This window comes from Setaria italica, chromosome II (genome assembly GCF_000263155.2).
Source record: "Setaria italica strain Yugu1 chromosome II, Setaria_italica_v2.0, whole genome shotgun sequence".
NCBI classification, from domain to species: Eukaryota; Viridiplantae; Streptophyta; class Magnoliopsida; order Poales; family Poaceae; genus Setaria; species Setaria italica.
Genome location: NC_028451.1, coordinates 46,487,360 through 46,507,094, shown reverse-complemented (window position 1 = coordinate 46,507,094; position 19,735 = coordinate 46,487,360). Strand labels below are relative to the sequence as shown.

The 19,735-nt window shown below is 48.3% G+C and overlaps 3 protein-coding genes across 3 annotated transcripts; 2 read left to right on the top strand and 1 right to left on the bottom strand.

Moving 5' to 3' along the window:
- Positions 1–7,200: 7,200 nt before the first annotated feature.
- Positions 7,201–9,348, top strand: LOC101778870. The gene has a single exon (XM_004958374.3). The coding sequence runs from the start codon at positions 7,325–7,327 to the stop codon at positions 9,083–9,085; it is 1,761 nt and encodes a 586-aa protein (XP_004958431.1). The 5' UTR covers positions 7,201–7,324; the 3' UTR covers positions 9,086–9,348.
- Positions 9,349–11,646: 2,298 nt separating this feature from the next.
- LOC101779279 (DEAD-box ATP-dependent RNA helicase 36) lies at positions 11,647–15,729 on the top strand. Its single transcript, XM_004958375.3, has 6 exons — positions 11,647–12,641; positions 13,404–13,753; positions 14,181–14,384; positions 14,472–14,553; positions 14,976–15,074; positions 15,190–15,729. The coding sequence occupies exons 1-6, from the start codon at positions 11,976–11,978 to the stop codon at positions 15,310–15,312; spliced, it is 1,524 nt and encodes a 507-aa protein (XP_004958432.1). The 5' UTR covers positions 11,647–11,975; the 3' UTR covers positions 15,313–15,729.
- Positions 15,730–16,466: 737 nt separating this feature from the next.
- Positions 16,467–19,549, bottom strand: LOC101778472 (IQ domain-containing protein IQM2). The gene is made up of 9 exons (XM_004958373.3): positions 18,975–19,549; positions 18,758–18,872; positions 18,577–18,642; positions 18,374–18,462; positions 18,198–18,285; positions 17,962–18,108; positions 17,774–17,866; positions 17,542–17,643; positions 16,467–17,449 (listed from the first exon to the last, which is right to left on the bottom strand). Exons 1-9 carry the CDS (start codon positions 19,400–19,402, stop codon positions 16,700–16,702), a joined length of 1,878 nt encoding a protein of 625 aa, XP_004958430.1. The 5' UTR covers positions 19,403–19,549; the 3' UTR covers positions 16,467–16,699.
- Positions 19,550–19,735: the final 186 nt, after the last annotated feature.

Sequence of the window (19,735 nt, the reverse complement as noted above, 5' to 3'; positions counted from 1 at the left end):
TATTTTTAGTCGAGCAAAACAAAATGTACGTTATATGCACATATAAAATGCACAACCCATAACTGGTGACTGGTCCATGTAGAAGCACATGATTTGTCTAACAAGAGATTTTAGGGTGTACCCTTACTAAGTGTAATCTTGCACTGTTTCAGGCTGAAGACAAGGTGCCAGTATCTTACCTTGTAGGGCATGAAAGATCAGAGGTTTTCCAACGCAAAATCACGCCATACATCCCCTTGTGCTGGTTGGCTTTCCTGATCTGTTAAGTATTTGGAGCATCATATCAGAAAATTCAAGATCAACCGTAGATAATGATCATATGAAACTTTCTATGGTACTCTTCTTGAAAAGACAAAGATGACAGTATGTAGACTGTGGGGAGAATTTTATCAAGAAAAGTAAAACAGATTTAAATTTGCACTTCAAACTGCCATCTCTTCTCAAAACATAGGGCACCCCCCCCCCTCGGTTAATTTATTGCTATTGAAACCGCCATCAGCATGTTAATTCAAACCACAAACTCCATACAGTATTGAAACCAACACTTGACTAGATTACAGTTCTGGACAATGTAACTAGCATCCACATTCCACGCCATCAAGTGCTTGCTTCACATTTTCATATATGATTTTAGTGTATGACAGATGGGGACTTGTGAATTGAAGAGGCCTAAGAGTCTCTTGCTGACCAAAAGTATCCTAAGAACTCAATTCCTATGAACAACTTTATTTATTGGTAAACTATCGTTTATGCCCATTGGAACTGCTGGGATTTTGCGCATTGTGTTTACTAATTTGTAACTCTAGTTTTTAGTTTTGGGGTTTTGCCAACAGATGTTTAGAACTGCAGTAGTGCAGTTAGAAACCGTGCCTGTAGCCTAACCCCCATTTACATAGGTTTCCTCTTAGCTATCGCCTTAACCAGATCGGAATCGGAACGAGTCGCAACATTGAGGACTGAGCAACAGAGTGAAAGGCAGCGAGAACGTGAGCGTACTGGCAGGTGCTGGATCCTCGGCGTCCTCGGTCTTGACGGCCATGGCCGGCGGCACGGGGATTTCTGCAAAACCAGACAGGGTGAGGGACGGATCCGTTGGGGAGTAACGGATTAGGTCACCGGCGCAAGGAAGGGGAAGGGTGGGGACGCACCGTCGGCGGGGAGGGTGTCGCGCATCCACTGCTCGTCGACGACGTCGATGAGGACGCCCAGGCTCAGGCCCAGCTCCTGCTCCAGCCCGCTCATCTCCTCGCCCTCCTCTTCTTCCCCGGCCACGCTCTGCTCTCGTGTCGAGACGTGCTCTCGTCGTGTCCTCGGCAATGGCGGCGGAGTTCGTTCGGTCTGTTGCTCTTCGTAGTCGAGAGGTAAATGGGCTATATTTTGCCAGCCCAATGATCTATTTAGGCTATATTTTTAGTATTTTGGGCCTCTATCTCCCAACATTTTGTTTTTTTCTGCGCTCGATCTGTGGGCCTCCGCACTATCGAGAATCTCCGAAAGTGTGGTAAATTAGGATATGCTTGTTACTAGCCACCGCTATTTGCCTCACTTAAGATATCTTAAGCAAGTGTGGTAAATTATAAAAAATGTGGTTAAAAAATTGAAGCCATACTTTATTATATTTAAGGAAAATTTACTTCACCTTTTTCACTCTATAGCATGCGGTGCTCAAATGAATATTGCCCAAAGTTAATTATGAACCAAAAACTTATCGGTGTGGTTAAACTTACTTAAGTTTAAGTCCGGTATTGTGGCTAGGAACAAAACATCCTTTTATTCTTTTAATAAGGTGCATAGTCTTTTAGTTAAGTTGGGATTTTAGAGTAACCTATTTTTATACGAAATAGTTAGTACAATGAGATGTTCGATCGCACGCTCGTACCCTAACTCATATTAAAATTTATGGATAGGTTTTGAAATTGACAAATATTACCGCCTAAAGAACACAGGTGCATTAATAGGACACCACATCATTGCATCGAGCTACTGGATACAGGGGTACAACCACATTTGTGAACTATCACTCGGTTCGAGAGTAGCATGTGTCGTAGGTGTACAGGGTCCCATAAGCGGTCCTAATTATGGAGCTGAACATCAACGCATCCAATATAAAAATTATGACGTGGGATGGTATAGTCTATATGAAAAGATAGAAACTAGTCGAGGATTAGAAAAGTGCTCGTTGTAATAAGAGTAGAACTCCTCTAGTCGTATCCGACTAGTATTCTTATAACCAACCGACCTATAACCCTACTCTCAGCAATATAAGGCGAGACAGGGACCCCCTCCACAGCAATCAATCCAACCAACACACAGGACGTAGGGTATTACGCTATTCAGCGGCTTGAACTGTCTAAATCGTATGTCTACGTTTACCTTCGAGTTTCTAATCTCGACGAGCCCTACCAACCAAAACACTACTTTGGGCACCCTCCTCAGTAGGTTGCCAGGTCTAAACACCGACAGCTATCACGCCAGGTAGGGGATCTCATCGAGAATCCACTGACGAACTCGATGGCACAAGTCATCATCAAGCCAATCGTCACGTTTAAAGCAGGCGCGATGTTCGTCTTCAGCTCCTGGGTTTGCGTCGCAGACGGCATTGGAAATTTCCGCTGTCACATTGCGCCGAGCCTGGAGAAGAAGTAATAAACTATGAAGCTCCAGCGCCAAGCTTTGAATGATTTCGTCGAGAATTTCAGCGAATTTTCAATTTCTAACCTAGTCAGAGGCTGGGGGACGAGTCCGAGTTCAACTCGACTTCTTCCGCCAGTCGGATTGACCTTCACGAGCCGGCGCGTAACCCATCATGCGAGTTGGATTACCACTAGAGTCGATTCCCGTCCGGACTCTGCAACACGACCACTGTTTATCAGGCGATCCTGTCCAGATCACAATCCGATACGGATGTAATCGATGACCTCGACTACTACTCGTATCCAAACGAAGAGACTCCTTTGTCGGGTCCACAGCAGGACCTGATAATCACATCAAGCTCTCGAGGCAAATTCATCTACTGGTCCAACATGAAACCACCCGCTCTCGCCAAACACGACGATTCACGCCTCATCACCTACCTTGACACTCTCCCATACTAGGAGGGAGCTCCTCTATCGTCCATCTACGAGGAAGGGGACACCACGAAGGTCATCACTTCAAGCTCGGGGAGCTACTCTCCAGAGAGAGAACTCTTCACCCTCATTACTAGACAAGAGGATGAAGAAGAAGAGCAACAGGACAGAAACCCACGACATGAGCATCACCCAGATGACGTCTTGCAGGACGAGCTCACCGCCAACGTTGTTGAAAAAGAGACTGAAGCTCAAAGAACTCGACGACGAGCAAGAGACTCTGCAAGAGTAGAGCGTCGCCGCCACCCTGCAACGGACCTACCAATCTAGAACCTGGATAACACCTTTGAAGCAGTTCAAACGCGTCACCATCGTACTCCCCCAGCTACCATCGTGTCTATTAATCTCATCACTCGCGTGATGCCCCTGAACAAGTACACTAGACAGTTGGCTGAACTGGCGTAACTCACGTACGAACAACTCGATTAGCAGAATTCGATACATTTAGTCCAACGCTCCGCATCCCAGCGAAGTCAACATGGCAGCAGCCATAAAGGCCCTCCGTCCAGACCAAGTCAACTCGGAGGCGCCAGACTAAGCCAAACTGGAGCTGAAGTTAGTCAGGTAGGACTCTCGGGAGGCCCTGGCCACCGTGGGGCTAACCCAAAGCCTGAACGCCCAGTAGGAGGCTTTCGCAATAAAATCAACGCTAGCCGCGACACTCGTACCCTCATCTATGGATGGCGCCACGAGCGCGAGCAAGAAGTCGAACACCCAGGGGATGATACTGACGGATTCCCCGCCTTCTCCAGACGTGTAAGGAGGGAAACTCTACCCGAAAAGTTCAAACCCTTGGGCATCACCAAGTACAATGGCAAGCAAGACCCAATCCAATAGCTCCGGTGCTACTCACTATCAGTACAAACAACTGGAGGAAACGACGACACCAAAGTCGTCTACTTCCCCATTTGCATGGAGGTTGCACCACTCACATGGCTCGAATCGTTGGACAAAAACTCCATCGACTCATGGAAGGACCTCAAGGTGGCGTTCACCAACAACTATGCAGGGGCAATGCAGCGTCCTGCCAACAAGATCGACTTGTCTTAGGTTAAGCAACAAGAAGGCGAGACCCTGCGGAGCTACTTACATCACTTCTTTGACAAAAAAGGCGACATTCATGGATGTCTCGGAGCGCGACGTCATTGACTATTTCCAAAACGGCCTCTACGACCGCCGAATGTTTCAAGACTTCAGCAGAAGATGCCCTGCTGATGTCAAATCTCTCAAGATCATGGTACAGACATGGGCAGATGAAGAAGACAGGGAGATCAAAAGGTTCGAGTCCAATCGCAACAAGGGCCAGAACAACAGCAATCAGAATAATGGCCAACACAATGACAAACCGCAACGATCGCCCCAACAATGACAACCGAAATAACTACTTGGGAAGTCACAACCGCAAGCGCAAGCCAGACAATACTATCGCGGCAATCTCGCAGTCATCCAAGAAGGGTGGCGGCAAGAACCAAGACAGGCCCTCGTTTAACGAGCTCCTGAAGAAACAATATATATGGCACCCATACCACAAGCACTCTGCGATAGATTATTTTAGTCTGCGCAGAGTCATGAAGGACCTGGTAGAACCATCTGGCACCAAAGGCAAAGGCAAGGCCAAGGAGGACGAAGACGATGGTGACAATCGCAGGTTTCAGAACCCATCCAACATCATCAACGTCATCTTCGACGGAACCCCGAGTACTACTACCAAGTGGTCCTAGAAGCTCACCCTTCGAGAGATAATGTTCATTGAACTTGCGACGCCAACATTCCTCTAATGGTTCGAGGTGCCAATTACCTTCTCCAGGAAAGATCAATGGACTAATTTATCAGACCCAGGACGGTATCCTCTCGTCCTAGACTCGGTTGTCACCGGCTCCAGACTTACTAAAGTACTCATCGACGGCGGTAGCGGCCTCAACGTCCTGTTCTCCAAGACACTGAAGAAGATGGGCCTCGACATCACTGATATGCTCACCCCAACGAACTCCCTGTTCTATTGGATCATCTTGGGCAACGCGGCTGTACCCTCGGATAGATGGTTTTGCCAGTTACCTTTAGAACCAAAGAATACTACCGGACATAATACATCCCGTTCAAGATGGCGGACTTCGACACATCATACCACGCCATCCTCAGAAGACCAGCATTGGCCAAATTCATGGCTATCCTGCACTACGTGTACTTAGTACTCAAGATGCCGGGACCCAAGGGAGTACTCTCCCTGCGCGGAGATTTGAAGAGGTCGTACAACTGTGACATAGAAGTTGTAGAGCTAGCAGCAACCACTCAAGTACCAAACTCGATGATGCAAGTCTTCGTCACATCCAAGAAGCTGTCCTTGTCAGAACTCGAGATTCCAGAAAAAAAGTCGGAGGCAACCAAGGTCAAATCGGCAAGTGAAGTAGACATCAAAGCCATTGACCTTGAGACTAGTGATAGCTCCAAGATAGCCTTGATTGGCACATGGCTAGATCCTAAATAGGAAAGCGCGCTCGTCAGCTTCCTTCGGACCAACCAAGACATCTTCGTGTGGAAACCAACAGATATGCCGGGGGTTCCCATGGAGTTGATCGAGCACTCACTCAACATGAATCAAAAAGCTACACCAAAGAGGCAACGCCTACGACGATTCACCCAAGATAGGAGGGAAGTCATCAAGAAAGAGCTGGACAAACTACTCGCAGCGGACTTCATAAAATAAGTTGATCATCCAGAGTGGCTCGCCAATCCAGTCCTAGGGTGAAAGAAAAACAAGTATGAGTAGAGGATGTGTGTCGGCTACACAGACCTCAGCAAGCACTGTCTAAAGGATCCCTTTGGACTTTTTAGGATTGATCCAGTCATCGACTCCACAGCTGGATATGTCCTCCTCTGTTTCCTCGATTGCTACTCGTTCATCACCCCATACGGAGCCTTTTGCTACACGACAATGTCTTTCAAACTGAAGAACACCGGCGCAACGTATCAACGGGTCATCTAGGAATGCTTTAAGAAACAGCTACACTGCAATGTCGAAGCGTACATGGATGACGTGGTCGTAAAGATCAGAAATCCTGACGATTTGATCACTGATCTAGAAGAAACCTTCACCAGCCTGCGAGCATTCCGATGGAAACTTAACCCAACAAAGTGCGTCTTTGGTGTGCCATCCGGGAAACTACTTGGTTTCATAATCAGTCACCGGGAGGATTGAGGCAAATCCAGAGAATATCTCCGCCATCACCGATATGCATGCCCCATCAGGTGTCAAGGATGTCTAGAAGCTGACTGGATGTATGGCGACTCTCAACAGATTTATCTCAAGGCTTGGAGAACGGGACCTACCCTTCTTCAAACTACACAAGCGGCAAGAATAGTGGACCGAGGAGGCAGATCAAGCCCTACAATAATTAAAGGACTTCCTATCAAAGCAACTCGTTTTGACGCATTCAGATCTCAAAGTCGTGAATGGCAAATTGGATGTTTTCATGTTCTTATATTGGTCGACAGCTTAGGATCTCATTTGGAACTTGAAAGTAGAAAGATAGAATAAAAGATAGTCTCGAAAGTTTTTGTCATGCGTTGGGAGTTTACAACTTGGAAGCTTCTATAGTTCTATGCCAGACACTGATATTTCCATCTAGGAATTTGATAGTTCATCGCTCATATCTCTCTCAACTCTACCGACAATCAAAAGCCCCTCGTCCCCAATTGATCAGGCACGTCTAACGTAGTCAAGCCGCGAAGTTACACACCAGTAACAGTCAGCGGTGACTCTTTTAGGCAAGTATACCTCTGTAACTACACAGGCTATTAGTCGTCTTAGGTCGTTTTAGTGGATTGTGGTGTTGTGGGCTTCTTTGTGTTGTTGTGTTTGAGTTGCTAGCATGTTGTCACCTTCCGCGTGATAACTATTATAACTCGATACTTAGGAGGTTCTTCAGTAATTACGTCATTATAATTCTCTTCTTTTTAATAATGATAGGTGCTCAGCCACGTTCTCGGGGGAAAAAAACAGTCATCACAAAACTTTCGTTTTCGGGCGGAGCACACGGGAAATTGTTCCGTGCGTGCGCAATCTTTCTTTCCCTAAAGATACTCCGGCGCCGCGCCGACACAACCAGGCAGCGCGCCAGCTCACCTCCTCCTCTCCCATCCCACCACACTCTACCCACCGCCCCCTCCCAAATCTCTCCGCCGCTCCCAGATCCAGGATGTCCTCCTCCGACCAGGACGACGCCCCCGACGGCGGCGAGGACTCGCCCCTCTTCCGCCGCCGGGGGTCCCCCTCCTCCGGCGCCGGCGGCGTCGCCGACGTCCCCGTCGCGCAGTCGCTCATCAAGGCGGCAAGCAACGTCTGCTTCTCCCTCTTCGTGCTCGCCGTCCTCGTCGTCACCGTCGTCGCCGTCACCTACCAGCCGCCGGACCCCTGGCTCCAGTCCTCCGCCGCCATCACCACCTCGCTCTCCCGCGTCCTCCCCAACTCCACCTTCCTCGTTCCCGACGACTCGCTCCTCCCCACCGGCGAGGACTCCAACTCCTCCTCGGCCGTCCCGGCCCCGGCGGGCGCCGACGCCAACCAGGACGACGCGGCCACGGCCGTCGCCGCCGCCTCCGCCGCCGCCGCCGCCAACGGGACCTGCGACCCGGACGCGCCGCTCAACTGCTCCGACCCGCGCGTGCTCGCCGCCGTCAAGGCGTTCAACGCCAAGGCCTTCTTCCGCAAGTCCATCGTGTTCCTCAGCTACGAAGCGCCGGTGCCCGGCCCCAAGCCCGGGCAGTGTGACGTCGCGTGGCGGTTCCGGAACCGGCGGGAGAAGTCGTGGCGCCGGTACAGGGACTACCGCCGCTTCAGCCTCACCTCGGGCGATGGGTGCGCTCTTGACATCGTTAAAGTCGGCAAGTTCCGTTCTGGGACCAATGCAGCTCGCCGGCCATATCGGAAGGGAGGCAAGGGACCGAAGAACCCTCTTGCCATGGCGCCACCAGTGGATGCAGATATCAACGACACGATCCCGGTGGTCGGATCAGAGGCAGAGTTCAAGAAGGGAAAGTACTTGTACTACATGAGAGGTGGTGACCACTGCAAGAGCATGAACCAGTTCATTTGGAGCTTCTTGTGTGGGCTTGGTGAAGCCAAGTTCCTGAACCGGACATTCGTGATGGATCTGAATTTGTGTTTGTCTGGGGCGCACACGGTGGATGGAAAGGATGTGGATGGCAAAGATTTCAGGTATTATTTTGATTTCGAGCATTTGAAGGAGAGTGTATCTGTGGTGGAGGAAGGGGACTTTTTGAAGGACTGGAAACGCTGGGATAAGAAGAAGGGTCCAGGCCGGATCACAGTCCGTAAGGTACCGTCGTACAAGGTGACACCAATGCAGCTTAAGAGGGACAAGAGCAGTATCATTTGGAGGCAGTTTGATGGGCAGGAGCCTGAGAATTACTGGTACAGGGTCTGCGAAGGGAGAGCTGCCAAGGTCATCCAAAGGCCATGGTATGCTATTTGGAAGTCCAAGAGGCTGATGAACATTGTAACAGAGATTGCTGGCAGGATGGACTGGGATTATGATGGTCTGCATGTGGTCAGAGGGTGGAAGGCGCAGAACAAGCAAATGTACCCAAACTTGGATGCTGACACATCACCTGATGCACTCGTGAATAAGGTGACCAAGCTTGTTAAGCCAATGAGAAATCTATACATTGCAACTAATGAGCCATTCTATAACTACTTCGACAAGCTGAGATCACACTACCATGTACATTTGCTTGATGATTACAAGCAGCTCTGGTCAAACACTAGTGAGTGGTACAATGAGACGACAACTCTCAGTGGGGGTAAGCCAGTGCCATTCGATGCGTACATGAGGGTGATTGTGGACACTGAGGTATTTTACAGATCAAAAACACAAGTTGAGACATTCAACAACTTGACGAGAGATTGCAAAGATGGAATCAACACGTGCAACTTGTGACACATGAGTTCATGTTTTGATAATTATTGGTGTTTGTATACTCTTCCAGTGGCTGGCACATTAAAATTCAGAGGAACTTTACCCAGGGTTTGTCTTTTGGCATACCATCTTAATGTATTTCCTGTCATGGAATGTTTAATTGGTTACTCGTTCATCTGAGTTGTGTGCCCTCCATTCTATTTTTTGTGTAGTTTATGTATTACTCTTCCAGTGTTCAAAAGTACTTAGTCGGACATTTGCAATATCTCTGCTCTCTGTACCCAGCTAGATTAGCTGAGGACTATAGTGTTCTCATATGCAGCTTGCCAAAATATTTTAAGTAGGAAATGAATTTGTTGGCAGACATATACATTTTACATTAGAGATCCATGATACCCTTCATATTGTGAAATGACTATATATGCTATTTTATGACTACTGAACAGCTCAAGCCACAATGTTGAACCTGTGTAATCTAGGGCATACTAACACTAGCAGTCTTCTATTATGGTCATCTGGCATTACTAATTGACCAGGATTAAGCTATTCAAGTTCATGTAGGGTGTGGGCATGGAGCAATGAGAACCAAAAGTTCAAACTGAATTTCGGGTATAGCTTTTTCTTGGGTGGCAGCTAATATTTAAGGGTAAATCATTATAATCAGTTAGTTCAAAGGAAAGATATCAATCAAATGCCAACGAGTATTCTTTTAGGTTGTCAGTCCAAACTTCACTATCAAGAGAGGTGGTAGGTAACACAAGTCTTTCACAATGATAGTGCACGAATTATTAGATCAGCTGTCATTTTCAGTATGTTATCATCACTTGGAGCAGCTGCAGTGCAACTACATGTTGAGTTTTGACATGGTAGTTTGTCGCAGTTGCTTCTATATAAAAGTTAACCCTTGGCAGTAAACTTACGAGATGATGTTTTTAGGTTTGTTACCTGACATATTTACATGATCCTTGAAATGTAAGTTGAATAATAACTATGGTTGTTAAATTGTTATTGTGACTCAGCTCTATCACATTTTTTGCTTAGTTTTAGTGTCAATATAAACATACTGAGCGATCTCGGAGATTTAGGTGGGATTTTGCTGCCAAAGATGAGGTAAAATAAAGTGGAGATGGAAATTCAGGCAAAATATGTGAAGTTAGTCTTTGTGAAAGCAGAATATTCGTATCATGATGTTTAGTTACCAGTTCTCACACCTAGGTGCAGCATGTAATTGGTCAAAAGCACTTAAGAATGGTGTAAGCACATGTTCATGTAGGTGTTGGATGGAACATCTCTGCCCCATTACATATTTGAAGGAAGCAGTTGTATTGACTAAAATCTGACTGATGAGAGAACTATCGAGATTGCAAACGGAGAATGATCGGTGCTTGTTTGCAATTTCGTAATTTCATTTCCAGGTGACTCCCCAGCTGTACTTTCTCAAGGCGCATCAATCTAATAGTTCTAGTTTAACTGAATCTCTCAGCTTTTTAAATTGCAGCTGGTATTGGTGTGCACCTCACTCTAAAAGTTGCAGCTCTCTCTGGGGCTCCCATGTAGCTTCCGTGTGCTGGATAATCCATATGGTTTTGTGCTGGATAAGCAATATGGTTTTAAAGCACATTAGGCCCAACTTATATGTATTTGTGCTGGATAAGCAATATGGTTTTAAAACTCATTAGATGTATGTAAAAATTCAACATTTCAAAAGATTACATTCAACATTTTCTGAGAAATAGATCAACATTTAGAAATACTACATTTAACATTTTTGGAAAATGTATACTATTTTCAACAATTTTCACAACCCGTTTCAACATTTTGAAAAAATGGATTCAACATCTTGAAAGAACATGTTCAACATTTTTTCTAACTAAAAAAATTATGCCCATTATTTCATCTTCTCCGGGGCTGACGGGCGCGACGGTGCCGGCAGTAGGCGCGGCGGGAGCGGCAACAGGGCCGACGAGCACAGCAGCGGCGGCATGCAGGAGGCCAGGAGAGAGCTAGGATTGAGGGAGTATGAGATGCATCCCACGAATCATACATTACACACGAATCTCAAACAATGAAAACCATATATATTTGGAAGCCATATAGGCCTGTTTGGTTACAGGGTGTTAAAGTTTAGCACCCGTCACATTGGATGTTGGATACTAATTAAGAGTATTAAATATAGGCTAATTACAAAACTAATTGCACAGATGGAGTCTAATTTGCGAGACGAATCTATTAAGCCTAATTAGTTCATGATTTGACAATGTGGTGCTACAGTAACCATTTGCTAATGATGGATTAATTAGGCTTAATATATTCGTCTCGCGAATTAGACTCCATCTGTGCAATTAGTTTTGTAATTAGCTCATATTTAATCTTCCTAATTAGCATCCGAACATGTGAGGTTAGCACCCGATATCAGACACGCCTATGGTTAACGATTGGCGCTCTCTACGGGGGTCGCTTCAGGGCCCAATTAGCCTTTGGCGGACTCCGCACTTTGGGCTAGCAGTAGGTAGGCTTCAAGTCACGCGGTCTGGGCAACAGGCAACGGCCCGACTACGCTGGCTACTACCCGCGCACCGGCCACACCTCTCTGCGCCGCCGGCCTAAACCTAGCCATCCGTCCGCCCGCCATCCCGACGCCGGCCGCACTCCCAGTCCCCTCCCCTAACCGCTCGCCGCTTACCCCCTCTCTTCCTTACAGCGATTCGGTGGCGCGTTCGCTCGCCGCTTCTCCCCGTCTCTCTTCGCAGCGATTCGGTGGCTCGTCCCCTCGTGCTCCTGGTCTCCACTTCCATCTGCAGCGCCGCTTTCTCTCCGCCGCGTGTGACTCCGTCGCTCGGTCACCGCTTGCTGCTGCGGCGATCTGGGTGTGAATTGAGGTTTAGGAGTAGTTAGTACCGACCGCCAGACCATGGAGGTCGACGGCGAGGCGCGACCTTTCCGCCTCTTCTCCAGCAGGGCCAAGACCAAACCGAAGCTCAAGCCTGAACCCGAGGTCCGGACCCGGCCGGAGCCACGAAGCCCTGACACCGGCGCCGTCGAGGCCGACCACGCTGGCTCCGATCCGGCCCCCACCATCGTGACCGAGACCGGCCAGGCCGACGACGCCGAAGCCGCGGCCGGCGCGGCGCCGGCCACGTTCTCGGACCTCGGCCTGTCGCAGTGGCTGGTCGACGCGTGCAGCGCCCTGGGCATGGAGCGCCCGACGGCGGTGCAGCGCCGGTGCATCCCGCGCGCGCTGGCGGGGGAGGACGTGCTCGGCATCGCCGAGACCGGGAGCGGCAAGACGGCCGCGTTCGCGCTGCCCATCCTGCACCGCCTCGGTGAGGACCCCTACGGCGTCGCCGCGCTCGCGCTGGCCCCCACGCGCGAGCTCGCGGCGCAGCTCACCGAGCAGTTCCGCGCCCTCGGGGCGCCGCTGGGGATCAGGTGCCTCGCGGCCATCGGAGGGTTCGAGTCACTCGCGCAGGCCAAGGGGCTCGCGCGCCGCCCCCACGTCGTCGTCGCCACCCCAGGCCGCATCGCCACGCTCGTCAAGGACGATCCTGACCTCGCCAAAGTATTCGCCCGCACCAAGGTCGGCACACGACGAGTTACATTTTGAGCATCAAAACAGAAATTATTGTTGGTTGCAAATGCTTTTGTGTGATCTATCTAGTACCTACTTAAAATTTCTATTCACCTTGCTCAAAATTTTTGTTTCGGTTTGCTCTCGACTGCTCACGAACGTGTTGCTGTTGCAAGTTGGAACTTATGCCCATATGGAACTTACACTTCTTTCTTGCTTATTCCTAGAGAATTTGTGTTCCCAAACTAGAAAATATTGCTGGTGTGTTCATTTGCAACATAATGATCCCAAATCTTTATCTGCTTGTATAGAAGCAGGAAATGTCGTATTGCTTATTCAGTGGTCTTTCGCTGAGTTTCCTTGGAGAGCAAAATCTGTACTACCTTAAATTGGTTTACACCGACACATACTGATTTCGTGCACTTAGATGTTCTTTGGTGGAGCTTTTTTCTGTGTTTCTAAAGGTCTAATGTCGTTCATTAATACCATCATAGTATCGAGTAACTATGTTATTGACACACATTCAAGGATTGATGCAAATTATGCATACTGTTGTATATGATATGAAACGGTAATTTCAATATTATGCTCTATGGGCGCCCTTTGAACCTTTTCCTTGGGTTGTGTGGTTCATGTTTGAGTGTGTGTGTCTGAGAGGGTTATCCCTTTGAGTGATTTGTGTTTTACTGTACTTAACTGCATCCTAAGAAATGTTCCATTACCTTTAGCTGCCAGTTCCAGATTACTGAAGTTGTTGCTTTTGTATCACAGTTTCTTGTGTTGGACGAGGCAGATAGAGTACTAGATGTTAATTTCGAGGAGGAACTCCGGGTGATATTTAACTGTTTACCGAAGAAGCGGCAAACCTTTTTGTTTTCAGCAACAATGTCAGATAATCTGCGATCTTTGCTTGAACTTTCTGGCAACAAGTCATACTTTTTTGAAGCATATGAAGGATTCAAGACAGTAGAAACCTTAAATCAGCAATACATTCATGTTCCTCATGATGGAAAAGAGCTTCATCTTTCATATCTTCTGTCAAAAATGAAGGACAAGGAAGACCCTATTCATAGGATGGGAGACCCTATCCGCTCAGCCATCGTATTCGTTTCAAAATGCAGGTATGCTATCCTAAGTCCCTAAACAAGAATTTGAAGAAACTATGTTCCCCCACATAATCTTTTCATTGCTCATGTTGTGTGGAAGTAAGAAATCCTCCTGGCTGTGCGTGTCTATTTTTTTATCAATATAAGTGCTAGAAGCCAGATATGTGCAGTCCCCGTTGCTTTTAGGTTATTAAATGTTTCTGAATTTTAAAAGAAATACAGAGTTGCTTAACCTTTTCTTGACATGTTGTCGTGCACTTCAACAAAGTTTTTGCTCCATTTTCCACTAATGTGTACCTATAGCTTACATTGTGTTATGTTTTAGATAAAAGATTTCAAGTGAAATATTTGATTCTTTCCTCCCAAACATGTACTGTACACTCCATTTTGAAGTTTGATGCCTTCACCTCATTTTATCTGAATTGATTCCATTCTTTCGCAGAACTTGCTTATTTTTGGATCTGCTGCTGGAAGAGCTTGGCCATCCTGCTGTTTCTTTGCACTCTCTCAAGTCTCAAGCGCAAAGGCTCTCAGCACTTAATCGTTTTAAATCCGGTCAGGTTCCTGTACTGCTAGCTACTGATGTGGGCAGCCGTGGATTGGATATCCAAACAGTTGATCTTGTCATTAACTATGACGTTCCATGGTGTGTTTTATACTAACTTTACATACAATATTTTAAAATTCTTTGGAAACACTTCATTTCAACATTGACATTTTTATGTTCTTGTAGGAATGCACGCGATTACATCCATAGGGTTGGACGAACTGCAAGAGCTTCAAGGGGAGGGCTCGCTATAAGCTTTATTACTCAGGTTTGCTGAATTCTCTGAGTGATGATTTTACCCATGAAATTATCATTTGTTCTACTACGTTAAAGAAACACTAGCCTAATTTTCCGCTGATGGTTAGCATATCTAGATTGTCATAAATTGATGTGAATAAAACTTTTGATCAAAGGTCATCCGGAAGGTAAGTTATTCAAGAATTTTGGTTGAATAATTCCAATAGAAGAAATTGTGGTAGTTGCCTAAATCGTGTATAAATTAAAAGTCATAGGCTACCAATTAATTAGTTGTACCTCTACCCGCAAGAGCGGTATGCCTGTACTTGAAGTGATCACAGAAGCTTAAATAAACAGTACATTCAAGGTTGTTGGAACATGCTTCAGTTTTTGTCCCTGCACCATGACGATTGCCTTAGTGAAACTTGCATGCTTATCTGGTTGTGTCTGCAGAAGGATATATGTCTTTTACATGAGATAGAAGATATTGTGGGGAAGCAGTTGGAGGCCTACGAGTGCAGTGACAAAGAAGTTACTAAAAATATTACAAAGGTACATACTTCCGCCTGAAATAGCTGAGTTCTGCATCTGTCCCTTCAATTTCCCTATCTATTATAGTATCTGTTTCTGTGAGCACTGAGTTATTCTCAACTGTACAATCATACAGGTATTCAAAGCAAAGCGTTTTGCGAAAATGAAGATGGATGATGAGGGCCATGAGGAGAAAGTACAAGCTAGAAAAGAGCAGAAGAAAAGGGATCTGGCGCGAAAGCGGAAACACGAAGAATGAAACCATGGAACCGGCTGCATTGATGGTTCATCGTTGATTGATGTTCCCAATACATCTGTTGGGGTGGCAGCTTTGCTTAGTGTAACTCGAGGAATCGATGGTGGCTTATTCCAGTGAGCTCATCTAGTCGACTCTTCACATTTTTGTCGATGAGGAGATTAATAGCGGCGCATGTAAAATTCTACTGCTAGATTCAGGTGATGTAGGCAAATGCTCTACTGAGTTCATGGTTTGCGCTATTGGCGCTGGACGGCAGCAGTGATGAATTCACCATTACTGCCCAATGCCATAGATCACAGGTCGAGGAAAAAAAATCATGTAATGTACCATTGACTTGTTCACAGAGAGCAGCAAGCTAAAAATGCATGTCTTGCTGTTTAGTCCTCTTTCGTGGTGGTCGTGACCTAGTTTTTACTACCTGTTGCAAAGTGACCATTATGATCAGGCACTTTTTTTAACTAAAGATTATGATCTTGCACTAGCTCCTTAGTTCTCTCGTGGTTGTAATTGTCGTGTGCTCGTCGAGGCCTCAAGGGCGACGGTGGTGTTGAGCTGCAATCTGCTAACCTGCAGTGTCGACTCGACTGTGTCGTCTCCGAGCGCAAGTGGGCTTAAACTGAGAACGGTGATGGGCTAGGTGGGCTTCCTGGTGAGGCGCGCGGGCTTGTAGCACTTGCAGGCCCAAAGGGAAGAGATCAAGAGAAGTGTTGCTGGCTTGCTGCGGTGTCTAGTTCCACCTCGGCAGGCGAAGCGAGGACCAGGCTGAGCGCCGGCTACATAAGGGAGCAGGTGGCTGCCTGAGGAATGCACGCAGCTGCGTGGTGAGCACAAAGCGAACTATTCTTTCGCCTTTTACTAAAGAATACCGTGTGCACGCCACAAATAGCAGCATACGCTTATTTTTGGAGGGTGCTCTTCTCTGAGAGAAGAGCCCCAACAATATCGAAGTTAAATTTTTAAGCGAAGCATTCCGAAGTAAATTTGGCCGATTATTCTGTCAGATTTAGTTCCCCCTAAATAAGAAATTGATTACTAAATGAGCTAGTGGGGGTCTGAAACGTTGTGCCAGGTTAATTTCAGATTTAGTGAATTCTTTGCGGTCAACTAAATTCGAAGTCAGTGTTTCAGAATTGGACAGTTGGAGCAGTACGCAATGAAGTAAAATAATTTGTATTTCTCCTTGCATTATTTCATCAGGGTTACAAAGAATTAAAGAATTTTTGTGTTGATCACGTATGTTCACCACTCTACAGGATCTACACGGGGAGCAGTTTTTACTCCCCATTTTATTCTTTCGTCTATGCACAATCCGGCCCACCAAAACGCTCAAGAAAAAAGTCACTCCATTCATCGAAACTGAATGGCCGATCTGATTCTGAACTTCTGATCATCCTCTCGCCATCAGATGCGTCCGGAACGCCTCCCTCGCCGTCAGCGGCTCGCACCGCCCCCTCGCCATCGGGCTGCTGGACCGCTGCGGCGACGCGAACCGGGACGACGCCGCCCTGCCGCCGCTGCTGCCCAGCGTCAGTTGCTCGCACCGCCCCCTCGCCATAGGGCTGCTGGACCGTTGCGGCGAGGCGAACCGGGACGACGCCGCCTTGACGGCGCCGGCACCGCCGCTCCTCGGCGACAGGTGCATTTGCTCCAGCGCGCGGAGCTGGAGCTCCGACGGGTAGTCCCGGACGCACACGATGCGGGGCCCGGCGCCCGTGGTCCACTTGAAGGACACCTGCTTCCCGAGCTGGTACGACTTGGTCTCCTTCTTCGAGCTGATCCTCTGAAGGATCTTCTCCCTCGGCACGGCCGCGTTGTCGCCGTCGCCGTTGTGGTTCTCCTCTTCAGATGAGGCACGGTCGCTGGTCGTCGAAGTCTCGGCGTTTTCGGCGGCGTCCTCTGATGAATCTTGCCTCGCGACAGTCGCAATGGGTTTCGGATTCGTCCTGGTTTCTTCATGCTCTGGGACAGACACTTCTTCAGGTGTAGTGGCTTCAATTACTAGAGGCGCCTGGCAAGGGTTGGTATCTTGAGTTGCAACAATTTCATCTTCTTCAGGTTTGTCAGCAGAGGCGCGGCAGTCCGAGGGGATGCTTTTGAGCCTGCTCCAGAACTCCTCATCATTTTCATCTGGGCTCATCTGCAGATAGACATCGAGAAGGTTCAGAATAGGCATCTTGCAACACTTTGTGAAGCACCACATTTTTAAGGCAGTGGTTATACAATGCTCACCTTGACGTCAGTAAGATCGACACTTTTGTCCTTGAGGAAGCTCTGGAATTCCTGGAAGTTCTCTTCAGTCGGGCGGTAGTGACCGCTGTGAGGCCAAATAGCCTGTGAAAAATCATCTGAATGTGTCAGGGTGTTTGTTATCTGACAAATTTCTGAGTTGGACGACAGAAATTAAAGATAGCATCAGCAGTTCAGCACCACTGGATGTTATGAATATTAAGCAGACAAGTACCTTCAGAACTCCATCTTCCACAACTAATCGGCCAGCAGCAGATGTAGCCCCTCCGGCGAGGAAGCTGGAGTGCTGAAATGTGCCCTTTCTCTTCTGCAGTAGTGATTCATGGACAAATGTTACATGATGAACCGGTGCACAAAAGGCTACTACATTGTGCTGGTAGTATGAAAGAAGCTGCATATTACCTGTCCAACATATAAATTCTTGGATGTGCTTAGAACAAAAATCCACTTGGCGTCCCTCGGTCCACCAGAGGTGTCGAGGATTTGCCTGCTGTTCTTGAACATGAACTTGCCATCCTCAATCACAACCTCATAGTCCTCTCTTTCTTTCTGCACAAATACAGCTTGGTTTGTTATTTTCTGAAAAAGCAAAGCATGAGTCTAGAGATGCTCTCTTCAGATTGTTTGCGGAGACTCACCGGACCAAGGTACTTGATGCACTGGCTCAGAAGCTTCGATCGCGGGCACCGCTCAAGATTAATTTCCCTGCCTTCTCCAACGTCCAGCCTGAATAAGGTAAACAAAAAAGTCAAATTTCAACAACTGACGAGATATTTAGAAGATGCAAATGCCATGGTCAGACAGTGACACTAACCAGTAGAAGAATGGCTCCTTGCTTTCGCACCGCAGCCAGCAGTCATAGTAGTAGTGAAGGTTATGGCCGTACCGGTGGCGCGGGTCAATCTGTTCGTCAGAATTCCAGCATTTGACATCAGCACAGCTTCGCATGACACCCTAACCGACACAAAATTGGGAGAAAAAAAAAAGAACATCTCCAGCGAAATGGCTAATACTCACAGCTTCAAGCCAGTGCTGCAACGCGAGTTTCTGGGCTTTATCGTCCTTGGACAACCCCTTGCCAACCTGAATTCGGTGGAATTTGCAAATGCCATCAGTACGGTTTTCGCCAACCTCACATCAAATGATTTGGAACTGATGAGGAGTGACAGATTGGCAGGTGCGAGACGATGATGCAAACCTTGGCAGCTCTGGTTCTTGCCCTCGCCCACTTGGACACCGCGGACTCCTGCCTCTCGATGTCAAAGAAGGAGACGGAGCTCCGCCGGAGCAGCGCGAAATCCAGCAGCTCCCACCTGCAAAGAAGACGGCGTTTTAGGAGCAAGAACAAGCAATGCCGCTGCCGATTCGGGAAGAAGAGAGAAGTCTGTGCAGGTAGATGGAGGTGGGGTACGCACCAGCTCTGCTCGACGAGCACGGCGCAGTCCGCGAGGCGGCGGCGGGTGCGGAAGCTCTTGTACACCTTCTGCACCGTCACCGCCGCCGACTCGTGCTTGGGGCTCTCCGGCGCCGGGCACGCGGCCACCGCCGCGTCGGCGAACCTGGTCCGCGCGAGCTCCCTAGGTATCATCGTCGGCACGGGCGCCACGGTGGCGCGCGGCGACGCGACGGAGATCTTGGCCTCCACCTGCAGGACCGCGCCGGGGCTCTGCTGCTGCTGCTCCCGCTTGAAGCTGAGGGAGCCCTCGAACCGGAGCTTCCCGGAGCCCAGCGACGCCATCAGGACCGCCGGCTCCCCGGCATTGCCGCCGCCCGGCGGCGCTGGAACGCCAGCCTCTGCCGGCACGTCCTCCTCCTCCACGGGGCAGGAGAAGAGCATCCCCATCACTGAACGCAAAGCAAAATCACCCGCCCGCCTTCTTCTTCTCTCCGGAGCGGCAGGTGACTGCGAATTATCTTGGGCTCGTGGTTGACTCCTCTACTGAAACGCGGCCTCGAGATCAGAGTACAGTGAGGATCATTCAAGTCTGAGCTAACTACCCAAGGTGGTAGAGCGAGGCGACGGCCATATATAGCGCGCGGGGGGGGGGGGGGGGGGGGGCCCGGGGCGCCCGAATCCGAAAAAACCCGGGACCGGATGGGTTCCCCGGTCCCCCGGTTTTGTTTTTTTGGGAAAATTTGGGGGGGGGAATTTCCTTCGATTTTCGGGGGGGTTTGG

Excerpts from the sequence above, each read along its gene's own strand:
- LOC101778472 (XM_004958373.3), bottom strand. The coding sequence starts at position 19,402 with ATGGGGATGCTCTTCTCCTGCCCCGTGGAGGAGGAGGACGTGCCGGCA. Across the intron at positions 18,643-18,757 it reads CAAGAACCAGAGCTGCCAAG|GTTGGCAAGGGGTTGTCCAA; the intron begins GTTTGCATCATC and ends CACCGAATTCAG. Across the intron at positions 17,644-17,773 it reads TGGAAGATGGAGTTCTGAAG|GCTATTTGGCCTCACAGCGG; the intron begins GTACTTGTCTGC and ends GATTTTTCACAG.
- LOC101778870 (XM_004958374.3), top strand. The coding sequence starts at position 7,325 with ATGTCCTCCTCCGACCAGGACGACGCCCCCGACGGCGGCGAGGACTCG.
- LOC101779279 (XM_004958375.3), top strand. The coding sequence starts at position 11,976 with ATGGAGGTCGACGGCGAGGCGCGACCTTTCCGCCTCTTCTCCAGCAGG. Across the intron at positions 14,385-14,471 it reads ATTAACTATGACGTTCCATG|GAATGCACGCGATTACATCC; the intron begins GTGTGTTTTATA and ends ATGTTCTTGTAG. Across the intron at positions 14,554-14,975 it reads CTATAAGCTTTATTACTCAG|AAGGATATATGTCTTTTACA; the intron begins GTTTGCTGAATT and ends TTGTGTCTGCAG.